The sequence below is a fragment of the Pelodiscus sinensis genome, chromosome 1, assembly GCF_052426305.1.
Source record: "Pelodiscus sinensis isolate ZL-2025 chromosome 1, ASM5242630v1, whole genome shotgun sequence".
Classification (NCBI taxonomy): domain Eukaryota; kingdom Metazoa; phylum Chordata; order Testudines; family Trionychidae; genus Pelodiscus; species Pelodiscus sinensis.
The window spans coordinates 3,591,634-3,615,128 of record NC_143052.1 but is presented as its reverse complement, the minus strand read 5'-3'; the positions used below and the strand labels follow the sequence as shown (position 1 = coordinate 3,615,128).

The 23,495-nt window shown below is 55.3% G+C and overlaps 2 protein-coding genes across 3 annotated transcripts in view; both read right to left on the bottom strand.

Annotated features, from left to right (window-relative positions):
• The window catches only part of LOC142827925 (interferon-induced protein with tetratricopeptide repeats 5-like), a 164,182-nt gene extending 163,091 nt beyond the window's left edge, over positions 1-1,091 (bottom strand). For both annotated transcript variants that reach the window (XR_016349411.1, XM_089777878.1), the window contains exon 1: positions 939-1,091. Coding sequence is in view for 1 of the 2 variants with exons in the window: in XM_089777878.1 (XP_089634004.1) it covers positions 939-943 (5 nt within the window). In the remaining variant the exon portion in view is untranslated. The remainder of the gene's footprint in view (positions 1-938) is intronic.
• Positions 1,092-5,041: 3,950 nt separating this feature from the next.
• LOC112545267 (natural killer cells antigen CD94-like) lies at positions 5,042-23,070 on the bottom strand. Its single transcript, XM_089775988.1, has 7 exons — positions 22,797-23,070; positions 17,382-17,512; positions 13,590-13,673; positions 12,005-12,103; positions 10,394-10,545; positions 7,976-8,118; positions 5,042-5,378 (listed from the first exon to the last, which is right to left on the bottom strand). Exons 2-7 carry the CDS (start codon positions 17,479-17,481, stop codon positions 5,258-5,260), a joined length of 699 nt encoding a protein of 232 aa, XP_089632114.1. The 5' UTR covers positions 17,482-17,512; positions 22,797-23,070; the 3' UTR covers positions 5,042-5,257.
• Between the last annotated feature and the right edge of the window lie 425 nt (positions 23,071-23,495).

The following is a 23,495-nucleotide window of genomic DNA, read 5'->3' as shown; positions in this document are numbered from 1 at the left end:
TCGACTGCTCTCGAGGAAATGCCCGGTTTTGGCAGCAAAAAACGTCCACCCTGCGAGAGACTTTTTTTCTTTTCCCCTCCCTTTATTGTCGACGGAGAGCCAGTGTGGCCTCCGTTGTGGGTTTTGTGCAGAGAATCGGCTTCCGCCAGCATCCCACAATGCCTGCCTAAGCCCTCTGCTCAGTGTTCTGTGACCTCTGCTGCCCTGCAGGCCTGCGTCCCTTCCCTTTCAAAGCACTGAGAAGTCTCAGCCACGGCCAGTTACCACTGTTCCCCGCGTTGTACCTGCCCCCGCTTTTCCCATCACCTGCCTCTTGCAAGCGCCGCACTGGTCACTGGGTCTGCTCTCAATGTTCTGAATTCTTATTTTCCACCAGCCAGGCTCTCTGGTACCATGAACCCCCCCGGACATATACTGGGGAGGGGGCAACCAGGAACCATCTGACCTTATATATGTGGGGATGCCCAGCAAGTGACCTAAGCACACTGTTCTAGAGCAGCTCCCCCAGTTATCTCTTTGTCCCAGGGCTGCCCCAAGTCCCAGCCCCTTGGGGAAGGGCCAGTGAGTCCCCCAAGGGACAGCTCGGTCTGTGTGGACAGGAGGGGACGTGGGAGCATGGGGCCGACAGAAGGTGCTATGGAAATGCTCAGCGCCAGTACCACCACCGAGAAGGCCACGTCCGAGGAGGCTGAGGGCCGGGGAGACACAGAGCCAGCGAGAGGGAGGTGCTACCCGGCAAGTCACAGCCAGGGGAGCTGGCCAAAGAAAGATGTAAACAGGCTCCAGCTCCGATGGCCGAGGGCTCGCTTTCACCCAGCGAGTCACCAGCCTGGAGAGTCACCAGGAAGCAACGTTACATGAGACTAGGCAAGCAGGCTCAAAAGCGGTCGGAATTAAGTGCCTGTGCTCTCCCCACCCAACGCCTCTAGTCCCCTTACCTCATTATGATCAGCCACGAGCCCAGCCCAGCCCGGGAAGGGACGGCTCTTCTCCCGGCTCTGCGTTTCCTCCCAAGGTGTCCAAGGGCCCGGCTCTGGGAGAGACCCACCTCGCGTCTGGGCCAGACTGGACTCTACCCGGAAGAGAGAGGCTGCCCTTTATGTGCAGGCTGGGCTGCGGCTGGTGACCTCATTGCTTTGGTGGGTAGGAAGAAAGGCAACCGAAAGGGAGAGTGAGCCGGGGAAAGAGAAACTGAAACTTCCCTTTCAGCTCCATGGCTGTTTGTTATAGGCAGCTCCTGGGGGACACTTCTGAGAGCTTCAGATCAGGGTGAATTGCTCCAAAACCGGGTTACTTCCAGCCCAGGACTGGGGTGCCCTCCACGCTAAAGCACTAAAGCAGCCAGACCCAGCACTTCTGCCTCAGCCTGTCTGGAAAGAGCCCAGCGCTCCAGTGATTACTGCTGCCGGTACAGTCCTTTAGGCTGTTGACAAGTTCTGCTACCTGGGAAGCGTGCTGTCCTCTAGCATAAACGTGGATCATGATGTATCTGCTCGACTAGCCAAAGCCAGCGCTGCCTTTGGGAAACTGAGCAAATGCCTATGGAACGACCATGGTATGAAACGCCGTACCCAGCTAGCTAGTTGTCCTGTATGGCTCGGAGTCATGGACAATATATCATTGTCATGTTTTGAACCTCGATCAGTTCCATATGCGTTGTCTGAGGAAGATTGCCCATGTGAACTGGTGGGACAAAATTCCTAATACGGAGGTTCTTAAGCTGTGTGGTGTCATGGGCGTATGGAAGCAATGCTTATGAACCAATAGTTTCATGGAATACTAGGACTGGAAGGGACCTCGAGAAGTCATCGAGTCCAGTCCCCTGCCCTCATGGCATGACCCAGTACTGTCTAGACTAGTGGTCCCCAATGTGGTGCCTGCGGGCACCATGGCGCCCACTGTGGCATTTACATGTGCCCACCAAGTGGTCAGGGCCGGCCGTGCCCCGGGTGCACAGCGCATGCGTGGTGCTGTTTCTGGGCACATGGCACATGGGCGGTGCCGGCCTTGGGCATGCGGCTATGGGGGGTGCCGACCGCAGGCGCGCAGCGAATGTGCGGCCCCGCACTCGGATGCGTGGCGCATGGGGAACGCCGGCCCCGGGCATGCGGCTATGGTGGGCACCAGCCCCAAGTGCGTGGCTATGGTGGGCACTGGCCCTGGGTGCGCAGCTATCAGGGGCACTGACCCCGGGCACACGGCTATGGTGGGCGCTGGCCCGGGCCGCACCGGGAATTGGTGGCCCCACCCCCGGATGTGCGGCGCATGGGGTTGCTGGCCCTGGCGTGTGAGTGGCCCCGCCCCCAGGTGCCCGGCAGCTCCAAAAGGTTGGGGACCACTGGTCTAGACCATCCCTGATAGACATTTATCTAACCTGCTCTTAAATATCTCCAGAGATGGGGATTCCACAACCTCCCTAGGGTTTCGCTGCATTGGTCATGTTATGAGGATGGATGATACACGGACACCAAAGATGGTCTTCTACGGCCAGCTTGCTCATGGAAAGCCCTCTATCAGTGGTCAATATAAGCGCTATAAAGACATCTTAAAGGCTAATATGAAGTCATGAGGCATATCTCCCAATGATCTGGAAACTCTAGTTCAGGACAGATTGTCCTGGTAACAAACCATTGTACAGGCTCTTAATTGCTTTGAGAGTCGGTGTATCCAGGCATTGCAGGAAAAGCGGAGGATCCGAAAAGAACAAATTTAAATCGCCGCTTCATTTTGCTATGTCTAGTAAACTCATCTACATGGCTCCGTCAATGGCGCCATGTAGTCTAGATATACCCCTAGTGACCGATGAGGTGGGAAAAGCTGAAGTACTCAAATCAAAAAGGGGGCGTGATGCCGAAAAGTTTGGGAACCACTGATCTAATCAAACTACAAAGGACAGAGTGATGGATGGTATCTAAGTAATATTAGAGGGTGGTAACCTGACAATGTCAGAGGGTAGTAACTGGCCACATGAGCAGTGAGGTGTGATTTGTTTTTACCTGTATATAAAGTGGTGTTTTTGGTGGGGTTAGGGTTAGGGTTAGGGTTAGGTGTGACGTAGGGGGCAGTGGAAATTTCCAACTGATTGAGTCATTCCATTGTGTACATATGCGTGGTGATTGGGTAGAGTCTACCGACAACTGTTACTGTACTTCATTTAAAAATAAACCTAGCCTGGCACCTTCCATCCTTCTCTGAGTTGTGGTCTTTGGGGGCCCTCACGGGGTCTGCTGTGGGGACTAAGTGCACAAGTTGACAATGCCCTATATCCCTGAGCACACACACAAGGGCTGTGTCTACACTGGGCCACTTATTCCGGAAAATCAGCCGCTTTTCCGAAATAAGCTGAGAGCTGTCTACACTGGCCCTTGAATTTCCGGAAAAGCAATGACGCTCTGCTGTACAAAATCAGCCGCTATTCCGGAAAAACTATTCTGCACCTGCTCGGGCATAAGTCCTTATTCCGGAACACTGTTCCGGAAAAGGGCCAGTGTAGACAGCCCAGTAGTCTTTTCCGGAAAAAAGCCCCGATCGCGGAAATGACGATCGGGGCTCTTTTCTGGAAAGCGCGTCTACATTGGCCACGGACGCTTTTCCGGAAAAAGGGCTTTTCCAGAAAAGCATCCTGCCAATGTAGACGCTCTTTTTCCGGAAATACTTATAACGAAAACTATTCTGTTTTAAGCATTTCCGGAAATTCATGCCAGTGTAGACGTAGCCAAGCAGCCTTCTGGTTATCATCATCAATGGAGCCAGAGACCTGTGAGGACACCGCGGCAGTAAATCCTGACCCCGATGAATAACTACACTGTGTTTTTGATTACTGTGCTCATTCTTCACGTGTTCCGAACTTCTCCAGATCTCCACCCCATTGCTCTTTGCACTGTAACAAGAGGAGCCAGGCCCGCTGTCATTTCCAGCAGAACTCTCCGTTCATGCGATGTCAAGGCAATAGAGGTGCAGGGCTTGTCTACAATCTGCAGCATAAGGCAGGAGGTGTTTTCCATGCTTGCCACAGCAGTTGGAAGCTAAGTAGTGTCCATGCTTGCCTTGCTATGGCATCTGCACAGATAACCAGGGGGAAAAGGGTGCAAAAAGATTGTAGGCCATTGCTTCCGAGAAGGGAGGGAGGGAAGAGATGACTACGTGAGGCTGATGACGGGTACCTAGATCCACTCATGGCAATGTTTCTGTCCCATCAGGCACTGGGAGCCTAACCCAGAATGCAAAGGGGCAACAGGAACGGTGGGGATAGCTACCCACAGAGCAGTGCTGTTAAAGTCGAAGGTAGCCACACCACTGGGGTCACACTCTGTCGACTTCATGCACCCAGTGAGGACACGCATCTTTGATTTTGTAAATTTGGGGGCTAAAAAAATCGCCCTTATTAAATTCAACCTAATTTCATACTGTTGACTACCCTAAGACAGGTAACTTGGGCGACGCAAACAGCAAACCTTACTGTGGTGTGTTCCACGTAGTAAGGTTGGTTCTCCTGTCGACTCCGCCTACTCTTCTCGTCCTGGTGGAGTACAGGAGTCGACGGGCGAGTGCTCAGAGGTTGATTTATTGAGTCTAAGGAGACCCGATAAATTGACCACCGTTGGATCAATCACTGCTGTGTTGATCTATACCATAGGAGAGACAAGCCCTAAAAAGTGAACTCAGAGGTGAGTCAGACACTGTATGATAGACATTGTGGTGCCTAGATCACTGATATTGCCTCTTTTTGACAATTGCAACAAATATTGTACAAATTTGCTATATACTATCGTCCTGTTTACATCCACCTGTCCTCACCGTGTCTGAAGTTAGCACTATTGGGTGCATACCTGCATTTCAAAGCTGTTTGTTCCTGAGGTAACACCACAAGGTAAGTTACATCCAGTCTGGCCAGCCCATTGTGACTGGACTATTCAAACTTGATGACCCATTAAAGGCAATTAATTCTCATAATGAGCCGCAGAAGAGGCCCCTCCCAGCACAATTTATGAGGAGCAATAGACAAAAGCACAAGGGTGACTTGGGCTTTTTAGAACCAGCTTTTTATATACGGCCTCAAACAGGGTCAGTAACTGAGCAACTTACAACTGTTGTCAACAACCTTTCACTAACAGAGAATTTGGCAACAGGCGCCTGGACAGGCTGTGCTCGGTGCGGTTGTACAGAACAGCCTCCATGTGACACCCGTGCCGTGCCAAGATGGGGAAGATCCGCACCAGCCTCAATGCTGCTCCATCTGCTGCACCCGCCCCGCGTCTCAGGGGCCCCCAAACTTGGCGAGCTTCTCGCAGATATAGAGGTCCCGCTTGGCACAGCTCTGAGTATAGAACTTCTCCTTCTGCATATACACGCAGCCCTTGGCTCCTGGGACCTGGAACCTGCCAAGCACAAGTCTTGTTTCACTGCCAGGCAGGGGGGACAGCCACAGGCCGGGGCTTTTCCCCCTTCTCGGCTGCGTTGGGTAGGAATTGTTTTCATCGGAACGTAAGAACGGCCATGCTGGGTGGGTCCATCTTGCTCAGTGTCCTGTCTTCCAACAGTGGCTGATGCCAGGTGCCCCAGAGGAAGCAAACAGAACTGGGAATCCTCAAGGGACTATCTACACAGTAGCCTTATTTTGGAACAACTGACGTTATTTCCAAATACCCGAGCGTGTCTACACAGCAAGCCATTATTTCGAAATGATGGTGAGCCGGAGGACTCCGTACTCCGATTCCTGTAACCCTCCTTTCTCAAGGAGCCAGGGAAGTCGGAGGACGAGTGCTCTTCCTTCGACTTCCTGCTGTGTCGGCAGCTCCAAAAGCCGAGGGAAGCTATTTTGATTTCCGCTGCGCAATTGGCATAGCAGAATTTGCGTCGCTGAATTTTTTTTTTTGCCCTACTGTAGACGTACCCCAAGAGATCCCACCCCCTGATGCCCACCCCCAGCTTCTGACTGACAGTAGCAAGGGACACCATGTTGTGATGTTGGGGGCATCTTGTTGGTCGCTAGGCCTGGGCTGTCCCCTCCGGGCCCTGTCTGTGAGCACGGCCCAGCAGGGGGCAGACACTGCCCCGACCCGTTCTGGCTGGGGGAAGGGAAGGAGGTGGGAACCAAGGAAGGACGTGGGGGGAGGAAGAGTTAGACTGGGGCTGGAAACATGATGGAGACAGCCTAGGGAGGGGGCGTGGAGACCAGGGCCTCAGGCACCCGCCTTAAGAGATCTGGGACATCCTAGCCCCCCTCCTAGTACCACATCACGTCTGTGCTGTGCTGTATTCTGGAAACTCAATAAACCCCTCTATTCTGCTGGTGGGTGGAGACTGTTCTGGCTGCTACGGGGGTGCAGAATCGGGGGAACGCCAGCGACGCCGTCACACACGTACATTTGAAAGCGCATTTGTAACCCACACACCAAGGCTATGTCTACACTGGCGCGATCTTGCGCCAGAGCTATGCAAATGGGGCTAAGCGTGGAATATCGCCGAGCCTCATTTGCATATCTAATGAGCCGCCATTTTTGCAGAAGAGGCTCTTGTGCAAGAAGGAGCTGCCTACATGGCCCCTTCTTGCGCAAGACAAACCCTCTTGCGCCATGCTGTTATGCTGATTATTTTCAGGAAGAACGGCCTTGCTCAAGAGGGGTTTTCCCTCGCAAGAAGGGGCAGTGTAAACAGCTCCTTCTTGCGCAAGAGCCTCTTCCACAACAATGGCGGCTCATTAGATATGCAAATGAGGCTCGGCAATATTCCACGCTTAGCCTCATTTGCATAGCTCTGGCGCAAGACCGCGCCAGTGAAGACACAGCCCTAGCGTGGTTCACTGGCTCATGCAGTGGCACCTAGACCACAGCAACAGATAAGCTCAAGAGACCTAAAGGCCCAAGGCTGACTACCAGCTGGCTTCATCGCTCAAGCTGTAGCAGCAGCGCCTACAGGAAACTCCAGAGGTCCCAGGTTCAAATCTGTCTGATGGCAGTTAAGCATTCACCATAATGCACAAAGGAAGGGGGCCAGACTGACAAACCTCCATGGGTCTTGCCTCTTAAGTGGGAAGAAAACCAAATCTATACACTGGGGCTGTGTCTAGACTGGCAAGTTTTTCCGCAAAATCATCTGATTTTGCAGGAAAACTTGCCAGCTGTCTACACTGGCCGCTTGAATTTCCGGAAAAGCACTGATGATCTCCTATAAAATCATCAGTGCTTTTCTGGAAATACCATGCTGCTCCCGTTTGGGCAAAAGTCTTTTTCCGAAAGACTTTTGCGCAAAAGGGCCAGTGTAGACAGCATAGTACTGTTTTCCGCAAAAAAGCCCCGATTGCGAAAATGGCGATCGGGGCTTTTTTGCAAAAAACTGTGTCTAGATTGGCCACGGACGCTTTTCCGCAAAAAATGCTTGTGCGGAAAAGCATCCTGCCAATCTAGACGTGCTTTTCTAAAAATGCTTTTAACGGAAAACTTTTCCGTTAAAAGCATTTTCGGAAAATCATGCCAGTGTAGACGTAGCCTGGCACTTTACACCAGCAAGGCTAGGCACTGAGGAGTCAGGCCTGCTTTGTATGTGGTTCCCACCAGGCCAAGATGAGTGAGTTTATTCAACACACTTCCAGAGGTGAAAGAGATAAGCTTGAGAGCTGCACAGAGCCCTTCTTCAGGGCTGGGGAAGATACTCAGGGCTGACCTACATGGCCAAGTTACTGCACTAAAACTTTCTCACCCCCTGAGCACACCAAGTTTCGTGGCAGTGTACTCGGGCTGCCTATACCCCTCATGGAGGTGGGTTACACACAGTTGCGTTAAAGATGGATTGTTGTGGACAGACCTGCTCAGAAACCAGCTGGCCATTTTACAATATTCTCCTGTCGGTAAAAGGAAGAGAAACCTGCTGTTGGTTGTAACCGTGAACCCCATGTAGGGTGGAGAACCTGCACCATTCACAGCATTCCCTGGTTTGGCACGCCTGTGATGGGCGTGCGCACGGAGGAGCAACGTACAGCTGGAAGGAGAAGCGGGAGCCATCCGCCCACGTCCAGTTCCCGATGTTATTGTCATAGGTCAGCCCCGTCCAGAAGGGCGAGTAGTAACGATCTCGCTGGCGTGGGTAGAAGTGCTTGGAGGTCTCGCGTTGCAAGAACTCCTGCTCCAGACAGCAAAGGACAATGATCAGCCCCTCCCTGAAAGACCCTGTTCTCTTTGAAGGCGTCTGGGGGAGATGAGAGGCGGAGCCCTTCTGGAAATCAGGCCAATAATTTAATTGTCTTAAATCAAGGTAGAGGTGTCTCACGCTAGGCTCCTGGTCTCCGGGACCCTCCCAGGGACGTGCACTGCGACCCCAGATCCCCTGGCTTCTAGGGCCTGATTTAACTACCAAACCACCCGACCCCTTTGTGTTGGGCCCAAATAAGATTATTCTTGGCAGGAAGGAGGAATAAAAGCAGGAACCGCAGACTCAGGAGCTACCAAGCCAGAGTCACCAAAGGCCCATCCTGTGCAGTGGTTCATTGCCGTGAGGGGCTAGTGCTGGGTGCAGTCCCACAAGGTGGAAAAAACCTCATATTGCACCTCGTCCACTGTCCACTATGTCAGCATGGAGACCCTGCTGCTAGGACCCCCCAGCTAGCTGCTCTGGTCCTGCCCAGAAACACAAAGTTCAACGGCCCTGTCCACATGGAATCCCAGGGCTGGAAGAGACCGCAGGAAGCCATCGAGTCCAGCCCCCTGCCCAAGGCAGGTTAACCACGTCTCCTAGTTCACGATGCTAAATGCACTTCTCAGGCAGGCAGGAATCTCCGCCTGAACTCGGGTTTCTTAAGGGTATGTCTACACTACCCCGCTAGTTCGAACTAGGAGGGTAATGTAGGCATACCGCACTTGCAAATGAAGCCCGGGATTTGAATTTCCCGGGCTTCATTTGCATAAGCGGGGAGCCGCCATTTTTAAAACCCCGCTGGTTCGAACCCCGTGTAGCGCGGCTACATGCGGCACAAACTAGGTAGTTCGAACTAGGCTTCCTAGTTCGAACTACCGTTACTCCTCATTTCACGAGGCATAACGGTAGTTCGAACTAGGAAGCCTAGTTCGAACTACCTAGTTCGTGCCCCGTGTAGCCGCGCTGCACGGGGTTCGAACCAGCGGGGTTTTAAAAATTGTGGCTCCCCGCTTATGCAAATGAAGCCCGGGAAATTCAAATCCCGGGCTTCATTTGCAAGTGCGGTATGCCTACATTACCCCGCTAGTTCGAACTAGCGGGGTAGTGTAGACATACCCTAACTGATTTGCTTCGGTGTCCCGGGTTCCAGGAACTCCTCAGTAGTGAGCTCCATAAATTGCTATTTCACCCTGCTCCTTGCTTGCCAGGAGGGGCGGCGGGTGTGCTCCGCTGAGGAAGGCAAGCCCTAGCCCAACCCCTTCCACCCGAGGCCCCGCCCCTGGAGCCAAGCCCCACCCACCTAGCCCAATACTTCCTGGCCCCCTGCAGGGCCAGGGCTGTCGTGCTGAGGTCCTAGCCTCATCTCTCTCTGGTGGTCGGGGAGCCGGGTTCCAGGTTTCCTGGTAGCTGGGGTGCGTAGGCAGTGTTGGGAAGGTTGTGCCTTCCTTTGCCTGCATTACCCACCACCCCTGATCGCTAGCTCCCAAAGCTCAGTCATTTGCAATGGGACTCCCCAGTCCTGGCGCTAACTAATGAGGGGGAAACCTTCTTTAAATGCCCTTTGTGCTCCTGAAAGGACCTGCAATGACAGAAGCAGAGACCAGCCTCTGAGGACAAGCTGAGGGTGTTTGCTCCGATAAGCCAGGCCTTCCTTGGGCTCCAAAAAGGACGATAGCAAGGAAGTTAACTGGTCTCTAAAAAGTTCCCAGTTAACACCACTGGGAACTCAATGGAGGGGGTTGCTCCCGACCTGGGTCTGGGCTGGACCTGGTGCTCTAGAGGTGAAAGGCCTCATGTTCCAATCCATATCCCCCTGCCAATTGGTCTCTCCTCCCCAGCGTGCCACAGACACTCAGGGTGCATCTAGACTGGCAAGATTTTGCCAGCTGTCTACACTGGCCGCTTGAATTTGCGCAAGAGCACTGACTTTGTACTGTACAAAATCAGTGCTTCTTTTGCAAATACTTTCCTGCTCCCGCTCGGGAAAAAGCCCTCTTGCACAAGAATACTTGCACAAGAGGGCCAGGGTAGACAAGGAAGAACTGTTTTGCGCAAAAAAGCCCTGATGGCTAAAATGGCGATCGGGGCTTTCTTGCGCAAAATCGCGTCTAGACTGGCCACGGATGCTTTTGTGCAAAAACGTTTCCATTAAAAGTATTTCCGCAAAATCATGCCCGTCTAGACGCAGCCTCGGTGTTTATATACAAGTCTTATCAGCTACCAATATCAACAGAGAGGAGAACCGGGGGAGGGGGTTCTGTACCAGCTCCTTCTTCGTTTCGATCTTCACCAGGCTGGCCGACATCGAGGTACAAGCTTTTAAGCCCCTGTGCCAGGTTTTGACGCTCGTGGCAAAGAAGTAACATCTGTTGCCCCACTGGTCCCAGCCCACCTCACACATGCTGCAGTTGTCCTCTTGAAGAAAAGGGAAACAAGACAGGCTTTCAGTCCTCACCCTCCACGAGCATTGTGGTACCGCAGCTCCGCACTGCGGGGTGTGAAGGATGATGGGAAATTCCCCTCGCTTAGAATTCTAAACCCCTGACCCATCCTGGCCTGCCTCTTCTCGCACTGAGCAGTTCCGCTGGACCTACTGCCTTTGACCGTCAGCCCCTTTCTTCAGCAACAAGTGGGGTGCACAGCAAATGGATACCTCGTCTCAGCGGAGAGCGCAGGTCCTGGACTGAGGTACAGTCATAACCCCTTCTTCCATGAACAGGTGTAACAGGAAGATGGAGACAAGAATTTCTAGCCCCTGATGGTCTACGGATGTGATGGTCACAACAAAAGGAAGAGAGTCCGATCAGAAACAGATCGGGAGCAGAGGAAACAGACAAGGATATAAGGATGGAAGGAAAGCTAGAGAAGGATCTAGGGAGGGAGGAATCAAGAGACGGGTCAGAACAGAGGTGAAGGAGAGAATAGCTGAGGCTCTAAGTACATCTACACAGCAGCGTTATTTCGAAATAACAAAGAGTGTGTCTACACAGCTAGCCATTATTTTGAAACTAGCCAATTAGCCCATCATAAGACAGGCTTTTCAGGTCTCTCCTCCACGTTTGTCTTCTCTCCTGAGCCTCCGGTCTCTCGCTCCGTCTCTCTCCTCCCCCTCCTCCTACTGCCTCCCCCTCTCTCTCTCTTAGCTCTCCTCCGCCTCCTGCCTCTCTCTCTGTCTCTCTCTTTCTCTTCTCCCCCTCCTGCCTCTCACTCGGGGGACCACGGAACCCAAACGGCCGCTTCCGCCACTCGCTCCCACGCGGCGGCCCGGCTGAACGGCGCAGAAGTCAGCTGAGCGCCACTGCGGGAGGTGAAGGGGGGGTGGGATGGTGATGTTCACGGCCAGGGGTCGGGGCCTGGAGCTGCTGTCATGCCACACGTCACTGCCCTGCCCCACTTCGCCTCCCGCCGTGGTGCTCGGCTGACTTCTGCACCACTTAGCTGGGCCACCGCAGGGGAGCAAGTGGCCGTTTGGGCTCCTCTGCGGCGGTCCGGCTGAGCGGCGCAGAAGTTAGCCGAGTGCCACAGCGGGAGGTGAAGGGGGGCGCGAAGGGGGGCGGGGCAATGACGTACAGCCAGGGAGGCAACAGCGCCGCCCAGAGGGAACAGCCAGCATTTCAGCGTTACAGAGTCATAGACATTGGGCTACTACATATATGATACTGTCAAGCTGGAGGACTTAGTCTGACTGCTGTAACCCTCATTTTACGAGGAGCAAGGGACGTCGAAGAAAGAGCGTTCTCCCTTCGACTTCCTGCTGTGGAGAAAGCCGAGTTAAGCTACTTTGACTTCAGCTACACAACTGACATAGAGGGGCGGGAGGAATTGGTGGATAGGCAGAGTCTCTTCCTCCCAGGCTGTAGCTGTGGTTCCTTACCTTTGCCAGTTGTCAGCTGCTGCAGTGTCTCCGAGAGGACGATGTTTTCTATTTCAAGGATCTCCAGCTGCTCCTCTGATTTCTTGGTCAGATGGTAAACTTTAAAGAGACGAGAACGGAAAAGACGGTGGTGCCCAGAGCTAGCCGGTTGCTACAGCACCTGTCACCCCAGCGCTCTTTACAGTGCCACCTACTGACTGACAGCGGGAATGCAGAGCTTGAGTCTCCTCTTGCGTCAGCTAGTTTAACACTAGTCGAATTCCCATGAGATCACAGGAGTCATTCCGTATTTACTCAAGGACGCGCAAGAGGAGAACCGGCACCGTTGTTTTTGCTGGAATATGTAAGAATGAATAGGGGTCTGGGATAGCTATACATTAGGGGTAAAGGGGTCCAGGCAGACCAGGTACTGCCCTTTGAGCATGTTTTTCCCCTTCATTCTTGCAGTTTGGAAAATAGAGAAAGAGTCCTGCCAAAGCAGGTATTATCCTGTCTGATGTATAAATATGCTCTTTCCCTCTGTTCTTGCAGCCTAAAAAAATAAATAAGCAGCAGCTGCTTTTTTTTGTTATGTCTCTTGGGGTATGTCTACCCTAGCTCGTTAGTTCGAGCTAGGTAGGTAAATGAGTGCAACCGGAGTTGCAAATGAAGCCCGGGATTTAAATATCCCGGGCTTCATTTGAATCTTCCCGGGCGCCACCATTTTTAAATCCCCCTCAGTCCGAACTCCGTGCCCGTGGCTACACGCGGCACGGAGTAGGTAGTTCGAATTAGGATCTCTAATTTGAACTACCAGTACACCTCGAGCAGACAGGATACTGGACTAGATGGACCTTTGGTCTGACCCAGTCTGGCCGTTCTTATGTTCCTATGTTAACACTGGGGGTACGTCTAGACTACAGGCTTTTGTCGACAGAAGTTTTGTCGACAGATACTGTTGACAAAACTTCTGTCGACAAAGAGTGTCTACACTACATTCAGTTCTGTCGACAAAGCAAGCTGCTTTGTTGACATGGTAGTGTAGACGCAAAGGACAGTTTACATGCAATAACACCTTCTGTCGACAGAAGGCGTTATGCCTCGTAAAATGAGGTTTACCAGCGTCGACAAAACTGCTGAGTTCTGTCGACGTGATGTCGACAGAACTCAGCGGTAGTGTAGGCGCAGGTATAGTTTTGTCGACAAAAGTCCACTTTTGTCGACAAAACTCTGTAGTCTAGACACACCCTGGGATTGGTCTATTATCAGATTGAAGTGATAGAATTATCAATCATGCTGAAAAGGCAGAAGAGGTCAATAAATATTTCCGTTGGGGAAAAGAGAGGAAGATGATGTCCTCATTTCAGATTGTGATGGTGATCCTCCTTCCATTCCAGTGGTATCCCAGGAGGATGCTGAACAGCAGCTGCTAGAGACAGACTTTTCTGAGTTTCAGAGGGGCAAGCGTACTAGTCTGTATCTGCAATGAGGAGCCCTGTGGCACCATAAAACCACTCTGTCAGATGCATGGCGTGGAAATCACCGACACATCAAAAGAAGGGAGTAATTCAGGGCCAGTGTTCGTCTGAGTCTGTAAAACACTCACCCCGCTGAGCCATTACAATCACCAGAATCAGCAAGAGCAGGCAGAGAGGCGTAAGGATTATGGCGGGGCGACGCCATGGAGTTTCTAATAGGAAGGAAATGGAGCACATAAACACACGTTCCCCTCTGCTTGGGAGGCTCAGCCGGGAACCCTCTCCTGATGTGAAGTGTCTACGCCAGTAGCCGAGTGGTAGGAGGTCTCTCCTGGGATGTCTTCTAGGTCCCAGCTGAGTGCCCTACCCTCTAGTCTCCTGGGTATTCTGGGACACACACCTGGCTGTCTTTTGCGCAGACTCCAAGGCATAGACATGCACTAAGGGGTCAGGCCCTACTGGGAGGCCAGGTGCAGGGACGTGTAGTTTGAGAATCCTGTTTCAGGGCTCCTGGAGCTCTGGCTTGTGGTGGGGCTTGAAGTAGCTCATTAGTTGTGGCGTGGTACCAGGATCTAGGCATTAGCAAAGCCATCTACAGGTTGAACCTCTCTAATCCGGATCCAGAAAATGTTCTGGACCATGGGAGGTCAATGTTGTCTAGCAGCATTACCAACACGTCCACTGCTTACTGGGCTCTTGGAAGACCTTGAGGAGTACATCAGAGCTAAATAACAGCACAGAACACTGAGAGCCAGGACTGGTGGCTGTAAAAAAACATTATGGGGCCATGGGAAACTTGGCCACACCCATGCTAAGCGGACATCTGGCTAACTAAAAACATGCCAAACAACAGGGCTACATCTACACTGGCATGATTTTCCGGAAATGCTTTTAATGGAAAAGTTTTCCGTTAAAAGCATTTTCGGAAAAGCGCGTCTAGATTGGCAGGACGCTTTTCCGCAAAAGCACTTTTTGCAGAAAAGCGTCCGTGGCCAATCTAGATGCACTTTTCTGCAAAAAAGCCCCGATCGCCATTTTCGTGATCGGGGCTTTTTTTGCGGAAAACAAATCTCTGCTGTCTACACTGGCCCTTTTGCGCAAAAGTTTTTCGGAAAAAGACTTTTGCCCAAACGGGAGCAGCATAGTATTTCCGCAAAAGTACTGACTATCTTACATGAGATCATCAGTGCTTTTGCAGAAATTCAAGCGGCCAGTGTAGACAGCTGGCAAGTTTTTCTGCAAAAGCAGATGATTTTGCGGAAAAACTTGCCAGTCTAGACAGAGCCCAGATGTGTCCGGACCAGAGAGATCTGAACTAGAGAGGTTCAGCCTGAACCAGCAGAAATGTAGGTGCCTAGGAAAAGTATGTTGGGGTATGTAAGAATTAATAGGGGCCTGACATGACTATACATCAGTGGAGAAGGGGTCCAGCCAGAACAGGCCTTGCCTTTGAGTATGTTTTTTTCCCGCTTGTGTGTGCAATCTGGAAAGATAGATTAGAGCCCAGCCAAAACAAGTATTATCCTTTCTAATGTATAAACATGCTTTCCCCTCCAATCTTGCAACCTAGAAAGATAGATAAGCATGAAGCTACTCTTCTTGGTTATGTCTCTTAGGATGTGTCTACACAGCACCCTAAACTCAAAATAAGATAGGCAATTCGCGCTATGCAAATTGCGTATCTTATTTTGAAACAACTTTGAAATAGCTTATTTTGAAATTTGGCACGTCTACACAGCACCAAATTGCAAAATAACGTGCTATTTCGAGCCATCCCTTATCCCTCATGCAATGAGGTTTAGCGGTTTGGCAAAAGAGCGCGCCCGTTATTTCGAGAAATATTTTGAAATAACAGGTGGCTTGTGTAGATGTAGGGCAGCTATTTCAGGTTACTTCCAGTATCCCAAAATAGCCGTGCAGTTTAGACGTATCCTTACGTATTCTCTCTTGCTCTGTAAAAAATATTGTCAGGGTCACTTTTCTTGTAATCCCTGTAACCTGCTGATTCGGAAAGTCTGTAGTGTGGACCAGTGTTGATTTAATTAGAAATTCTCTATATAGTAATTAGGGGAGGGTATAATAATATTCATCACCTGCCTGCTAACATTCATGATATGGAAGTTAACGTACTAAATAAGGTTTTAGGGGAAGTAGTGAGAGACGTGTGAATTAACATACTAAAATTGATAAAAGGGTGTAACTGGAGCCAAATTGTTACGTTACATTGGAGGTCCGAGGTAAGCATGCGTCCTCAATAGAGCAGTTTGTTTATCCTATCCGCTCCTGGGTCTCCTGTTTCTTCTCTAACAATGTAAGTACCTAGTGGGTTAAGCGGCAGCTGTGCGGCAGATTTAAGAAAGGCAGGAGCACCTGAATGTTGAACTTAGGGACCTAAAAAAGGGGGTAGGCCCTACACCCCTCGGTGAAACTGGCCTTTCTTCTCTCTGTACTCAGCTCCCTGTGTGTAAAATGGGGGTGCTCGTACTGCCTTTCTCCCACAGGGCTATTTAAGCTTCTGCAATGAGAGACTCGCTGGGACCCTGAGCTGGAGTGAGGCCTGTAGACCAGTGTTTCTTAAACTGTATCCCGTAGCACACCGGTGAGCCGCAAGGCAGTCGGAGGTGTGGCACGGAGAACAACAGAATTAAAAAGGGCTGCCCTTAAAGGGGCAGGAGACCTTTTTTTTTTTTTTCAATAACTTTCCCCAGACCGCTTTTTTTCCTCGATATCTTTCCCCCTCACCCTTTTTCCCCTAACTTTTTTTTTTTTTTTTTTTTTGCTCAACAAAAAATCCTTGGTGTTCCTCATAAAAAATTATTATTGTTTGGTGTTCCTCAATCTTAAAAAGTTTAAGAAACACTGCTCTAGACACTACTTTATTACCACCTTCTCCTTCACAACTAAATTAAACAGGCAGGCAGCCAAGGCACCCTCTCCTCATGGCCTTATAGCACCCGGCTCCCTGCCCCATGGATGGCATGGGAATTCCTTGTGTCCTGTGCCCTAGGGCTGTGTCTAGACTGGCCAATTTTTCCAGAAAATCAGCCGCTTTTCCGGAAAAACTTGCTAGCTGTCTACACTGGCCGCTTGAATTTCTGCAAAAGCACTGACTTCCTACTGTAAGAAATCAGTGCTTCTTGCGGAAATACTGTGCTGCTCCCGTTCGGGCAAAAGTCCCTTTTGCGCAAAACTTTTGCGCAAAAAGGGCCAGTGTAGACAGCTCAGATTTGTTCTCCGCAAAAAAGCCCCGATTGCGAAAATGGTGATCGGGGCCTTTTTGCGAAGAAGCGCGTCTAGATTGGCCATGGACGCTTTTCTGCAAAAAGTGCTTTTGCGGAAAAGCGTCCGTGCCAATCTAGACGCTCTGCTCCAAAAATGCTTTTAACGGACAACTTTTCCGTTAAAAGCATTTCCGGAAAATCATGCCAGTCTGGACGTAGCCTAGATGTTCTGGTAAGGCAGCCTGCAGTCATGGACCCCAGCAAAATGGGGGTCACTCATTACCAGAAACCTTTCCTGATCCCCCCAGAGAGGGGCACCCCATGGCCCAGCTCCCTGCCACCAGAACCTTCCCTGACCATGTCCCGGGGCAGCCCCCCTGCCAATTCTGGCCCTGGTCAGTGGATTAAGGAGGCAGATGGGATGTTGTGTGCATGGCAGTGCCGGCCGGAGGGGGCAGCTTTGCCGTGAAGCAACGAGAGGCAGAGGAGCTTTAGGGACCCTCCTCTTCCCCTTATTGCGCTACAGCCTCTTGTTTCGCATGGGAAGAAAACGCCGCGTTCTGTGTTTCTTCGCTGTCGTGGCAAGAAGGTGCGTGGCACGGAGGAGCGGGCAAGGCCGGGCCCAGACTAGGGAGGGGGTCAGAGTGGCAAAGGGGGCGAGGGGATTGAGTGTCTCCCCCCGGCTAGAGGAGGAGATACCTGCAGCTGCGGTGTCAGCAGCCGGTCCATCCTGCTTGGCTTGGTAGATGACATTTATGTGGGAGGGGGTGCCTTTCACTTTCCTCTGCTGCACAGGCATGGGGGCCCGCAGGGACAGGCACGGGAAACACCTCGAGAGAGTAAAAGTCGTGTGTCAGACTGGCAGGAATCCTGAACATGACCCAGGGAATCGTGTTTTCTTTTAAAAAAAAACCCTGAAATGATGTTCCGGTCTGTTTCTCTTCCTTTGCCAATCCATTGGGGAGAGGGATAGCTCAGTGGTTTAAGCATTGGCCTGCTAAACCCAGGTTTGTGAGTTCAATCCTTGCAGAGGCCATTTAAGGATTTGGGGCAAAAATTTGTCAGGGATGGTAATTGGTCCTGCTGTGAAGGCAGGGGACTGGACTTGATGACCTTTCAAGGTCCCTTCCAGTTCTAGGAGATAGGCAATCTCCATTAATTTATTTTTATTGGGAGAAGGTCAGGCCTCTCCCCGACGGGAGACCCGAATTCGCTTCTCACCCCTCAGAGAGGGGAACGGCCGTCCAATTCCTATTACTGTATTCACTTTGCACCAAGGGTATGTTTAGACCACACGCTTCTTTCAAAAGAAGCTTTTTCCGGAAGAGCTCTTCCAAAAAACTTCTTCCGAAAGGAAGCATCCGCACAGCAAAAGTGCATCGAAAAAGCAATCTGCTTTTTCGAAAGATAGCGTCCACACTGAGTGGATACTCTCTCGCATTTAAGCTGTGATTACTATGGATGGAGTGGTCCCCACAGCACCTGTTCTTTTTCCTGGAGGCCTCTTCTTTCAGAAAAGCTCCCTCTTCCGCGTCCACACATGCCTTTTTCTGAAAGAGCCCTTTCGGAAAAGGTGTTCTTCCTCGTAGAAAGAGCTTTACCAATGTCGGGAAACCCCTGCGTTCTTTCGATTTTCTTTCACAAGAAAGCAATAACAGTGTGGGCGTAAGTGAAGTTTTTTCAGAAAAACGGCCATTTTTCCAAAAAAAACCCCTGTAGTCTAGTTACACTCCAGCACTTCAAGATCTCGATCTATTTAGCTTCACCATGAGGAGGTTCAGAGGTGACTTTCTCACGGTTTCTATGAACCTCCACAGGGAGAAGGTAAATTGGCTCCAGTACCAAGCTAACAGACTCACATGAGCCAATGGGAGGAAGCGGAAGAAAGTTCACACTAGAGATGAATTGTGCATTTTTCATCGTGAGAGTGATTCACCAGGGTCCTGGTGAATTCTTTCCTGGGGCCTGTGCTCTACAGGCTCTAGATGGGGGGGAACCTAAGGTCCGACTTGGCTGGATCCAGCCCCTGAGGCCCAGGGCTCCCCCGTCAGCACTGGGGAGCCCGCCTTGGTGGTTTTTTTTTTTTTGCTTCTCAGCCCACACCTGATTTTTCTGCAGGTCAGCAGTCACTGAATTAAAAGCGGTTCCCCACCCCCGATCACAATCTACGAATCTATTCTATGCCCCTCTGCCCAATGGCTTCCCCTCATCCCACCACTCTCACACTGTCCCCCTCCCAGGCCTCCTGCTGCCCCCGAGTCCACTCTCCGCCCCAGGAGGCAGGGGCAGGGGCAGGTGCGTGTCCTCAGCCCTAAGGCCCCTGCACAGCTCTGCCCTGTGCCCCGCCCTGACATTTGTGAGATCCAGCGTCTGGCACCGGTGCAGCAGCTGCTGCTGCAGATACCCAAATCCCATGACCCACGACCCGTCCGTGAGAATTACCCGGCCTGGCCCTGCCCCACAACCACCCCCAGCTGGGGGAGCTGCCATCTGACCCCTCCATCTCCCATCCCAACTTGGTCCTAAGCAGGGGCAGGCTGGCGTGCCCCACTACCTCCCTGAATGGGCTGCTCCTCCCCAGCCTGAGCAGCTATGGGGCTGCACCCGGTGCACCTGGGCTGTGCCTGATACGGACGGGGGCTGGCTCTGAGGAGCTGCAGCAGCCTGCCAAACATCCCCCGTCCCCCATCTTCCTCCCGCCCCCTCATCCCACACATCCCCCTGCCCCCGCCTCCCTCTCCCCCCTCAACCCACACATCCCCCTGCCCCCGCCTCCCTCCCCCCCTCAACCCACACATCCCCCTGCCCCCGCCTCCCTCCCCCCCTCAACCCACACATCCCCCTGCCCTCACTCCCTCCTGCCCCCTCATCCCACACATCCCCCTGCCCCCACTCCCTCCTGCCCCCTCATCCCACACATCCCCCTGCCCCCACTCCCTCCCGCCCCCTCATCCCACACATCCCCCTGCCCCCGCCTCCCTCCTGCCCCCTCATCCCACACATCCCCCTGCCCCGCCTCCCTCCTGCCCCCTCATCCCACACATCCCCCTGCCCCGCCTCCCTCCTGCCCCCTCATCCCACACATCCCCCTGCCCCCACTCCCTCCTGCCCCCTCATCCCACACATCCCCCTGCCCCCACTCCCTCCCGCCCCCTCATCCCACACATCCCCCTGCCCCCGCCTCCCTCCTGCCCCCTCATCCCACACATCCCCCTGCCCCGCCTCCCTCCTGCCCCCTCATCCCACACATCCCCCTGCCCCCGCCTCCCTCCCCCCCCCTCATCCCACACATCCCCCAGCCCCCGCCTCCCTCCCGCCCCCTCATCCCACACATCCCCCTGCCCCCACTCCCTCCCCCCCTCAACCCACACATCCCCCTGCCCCCACTCCCTCCCCCCTCAACCCACACATCCCCCTGCCCCCACTCCCTCCCGCCCCCTCATCCCACACATCCCCCTGCCCCGCCTCCCTCCCGCCCCCTCATCCCACACATCCCCCTGCCCCCCTCCCTCCTGCCCCCTCATCCCACACATCCCCCTGCCCCCACCTCCCTCCCGCCCCCTCATCCCACACATCCCCCTGCCCCCGCCTCCCTCCCGCCCCCTCATCCCACACATCCCCCTGCCCCCACTCCCTCCTGCCCCCTCATCCCACACATCCCCCTGCTCCCACCTCCCTCCTGCCCCCTCATCCCACACATCCCCCTGCCCCCGCCTCCCTCCCGCCCCCTCATCCCACACATCCCCCTGCCCCCACTCCCTCCCGCCCCCTCATCCCACACATCCCCCCGCCTCCCTCCCGCCCCCTCATCCCACACATCCCCCTGCCCCCACCTCCCTCCCGCCCCCTCATCCCACACATCCCCCTGTCCCCCTCCCTCCCGCCCCCTCATCCCACACATCCCCCTGCCCCCACTCCCTCCTGCCCCCTCATCCCACACATCCCCCTGCCCCCTCCCTCCCGCCCCCTCATCCCACACATCCCCCTGCCCCCTCCCTCCCGCCCCCTCATCCCACACATACCCCTGCCCCCACCTCCCTCCCACCCCCTCATCCCACACATCCCCCTGCCCCCACCTCCCTCCCGCCCCCTCATCCCACACATCCCCCTGCCCCCCTCCCTCCCGCCCCCTCATCCCACACATCCCCCTGCCCCCGCCTCCCTCCTGCCCCCTCATCCCACACATCCCCCTGCCCCCACCTCCCTCCTGCCCCCTCATCCCACACATCCCCCTGCCCCCACTCCCTCCTGCCCCCTCATCCCACACATCCCCCTGCCCCCACTCCCTCCTGCCCCCTCATCCCACACATCCCCCTGCCCCCACTCCCTCCTGCCCCCTCATCCCACACATCCCCCTGCCCCCACCTCCCTCCCTCCCCCTCATCCCACACATCCCCCTGCCCCCACTCCCTCCTGCCCCCTCATCCCACACATCCCCCTGCCCCCACTCCCTCCTGCCCCCTCATCCCACACATCCCCCTGCCCCCACTCCCTCCTGCCCCCTCATCTCACACATCCCCTGCCCCCACTCCCTCCTGCCCCCTCATCCCACACATCCCCCTGCCCCCACCTCCCTCCCTCCCCCTCATCCCACACATCCCCCTGCCCCCGCCTCCCTCCTGCCCCCTCATCCCACACATCCCCCCGCCTCCCTCCCGCCCCCTCATCCCACACATCCCCCTGCCCCCGCCTCCCTCCCGCCCCCTCATCCCACACATCCCCCTGCCCCCACCTCCCTCCTGCCCCCTCATCCCACACATCCCCCTGCCCCCGCCTCCCTCCTGCCCCCTCATCCCACACATCCCCCTGCCCCCACTCTCTCCCTCCCCCTCAACCCACACATCCCCCCGCCCCCACCTCCCTCCCACCCTCTCATCCCACACATCCTCCTGCCCCCACCTCCCTCCCGCCCCCTCATCCCACACATCCCCCTGCCCCCCTCCCTCCCGCCCCCTCATCCCACACATCCCCCTGCCCCCACCTCCCTCCCGCCCCCTCATCCCACACATCCCCCTGCTCCCACCTCCCTCCTGCCCCCTCATCCCACACATCCCCCTGCCCCCACCTCCCTCCCTCCCCCTCATCCCACACATCCCCCTGCCCCCGCCTCCCTCCTGCCCCCTCATCCCACACATCCCCCCGCCTCCCTCCCGCCCCCTCATCCCACACATCCCCCTGCCCCCGCCTCCCTCCCGCCCCCTCATCCCACACATCCCCCTGCCCCCACCTCCCTCCTGCCCCCTCATCCCACACATCCCCCTGCCCCCGCCTCCCTCCTGCCCCCTCATCCCACACATCCCCCTGCCCCCACTCTCTCCCTCCCCCTCAACCCACACATCCCCCCGCCCCCACCTCCCTCCCACCCTCTCATCCCACACATCCTCCTGCCCCCACCTCCCTCCCGCCCCCTCATCCCACACATCCCCCTGCCCCCTCCCTCCCGCCCCCTCATCCCACACATCCCCCTGCCCCCACCTCCCTCCCGCCCCCTCATCCCACACATCCCCCTGCCCCCGCCTCCCTCCCACCCCCTCATCCCACACATCCCCCTGCCCCCACTCCCTCCCACCCCCTCATCCCACACATCCCCCTGCCCCCGCCTCCCTCCTGCCCCCTCATCCCACACATCCCCCTGCCCCCACTCTCTCCCTCCCCCTCAACCCACACATCCCCCTGCCCCCGCCTCCCTCCCACCCCCTCAACCCACACATCCCCCTGCCCCCACTCCCTCCCGCCCCCTCATCCCACACATCCCCCTGCCCCCACTCCCTCCTGCCCCCTCATCCCACACATCCCCCTGCCCCCGCCTCCCTCCCACCCCCTCATCCCACACATCCCCCTGCCCCCACCTCCCTCCCGCCCCCTCATCCACACATCCCCCTGCCCCCGCCTCCCTCCCACCCCCTCAACCCACACATCCCCCTGCCCCCACTCCCTCCTGCCCCCTCATCCCACACATCCCCCTGCCCCCGCCTCCCTCCCGCCCCCTCATCCCACACATCCCCCTGCCCCCGCCTCCCTCCCACCCCCTCAACCCACACATCCCCCTGCCCCCTCCCTCCTGCCCCCTCATCCCACACATCCCCCTGCCCCCCCCCCACTCTCCCCATGCACCTGTCCCAGTGTCTCTCTCGGCCGCTCCTCACAGTCCCTCAGCCCACTGCAGCCCCCTGACCCGCGCAGGGGCGGCCATTTTGTCTGTGGACGGCTTCATCCTCCCTGACGGCAGTGGGCGATGACGGCCGTCTTTGCTCAGGGCGGCTCCCTCGCCCCCCAGCCGGCCTCAGGCCCTGGCGCCCGCCGTGCTGGCCTGGCCCCCGGGTGCCAATGGGGGGGCGGCACCAATTCTGAGTCAGGGGAAATTCCCCATTTCCCCCCGAGTAACGCCCCGAGGGCGGGAGAGGGGGTGGCAAAGTGGGGTTCCCACCTCCATGGCCGCAGCCCCCCATCCCTGGCAGGGACACACCCAGTGCCACTTGCAGGCAGCCCCGGTGGCGGGCTCGTAGCCCGGCGGTGCCCCGTGGCTGTCGGGGAGATGCGCTAGCTGCCCTGGGTTATGGCAGCCCATGCCTACGTGCCTTGAGTTCAGCACCCAAGGCTTGGGGATCCCCACGGAGGACCAAGGTGTGTGCATGGAGCCATGGGGTCCTTCCCCAGCCAGCCAGGCACGGTGTGGGGCAGGGTGGGGGGCCCCCACCGAGGACCACCGAAGCCGTGAGGTCTTTCCTCAGCCAGCCAGGTCCAGCCTGGGGCCACTCTTGCCAACCAGGATTGCACCTGAGGCTGCTGCTCCCCGGGCTACCCTGGCCTGGC

What these genes read in the sequence shown, in the direction of transcription:
- LOC112545267 (XM_089775988.1), bottom strand. Translation starts at nt 17,481, where the DNA reads ATGCCTGTGCAGCAGAGGAAAGTGAAAGGCACCCCCTCCCACATAAAT. An exon ending in TGCTGACACCGCAGCTGCAG is followed by an intron (nt 13,674 to 17,381) that starts GTATCTCCTCCT and finishes CCTTCCTATTAG; the next exon opens with AAACTCCATGGCGTCGCCCC. An exon ending in GATTGTAATGGCTCAGCGGG is followed by an intron (nt 12,104 to 13,589) that starts GTGAGTGTTTTA and finishes GTCTCTTTAAAG; the next exon opens with TTTACCATCTGACCAAGAAA.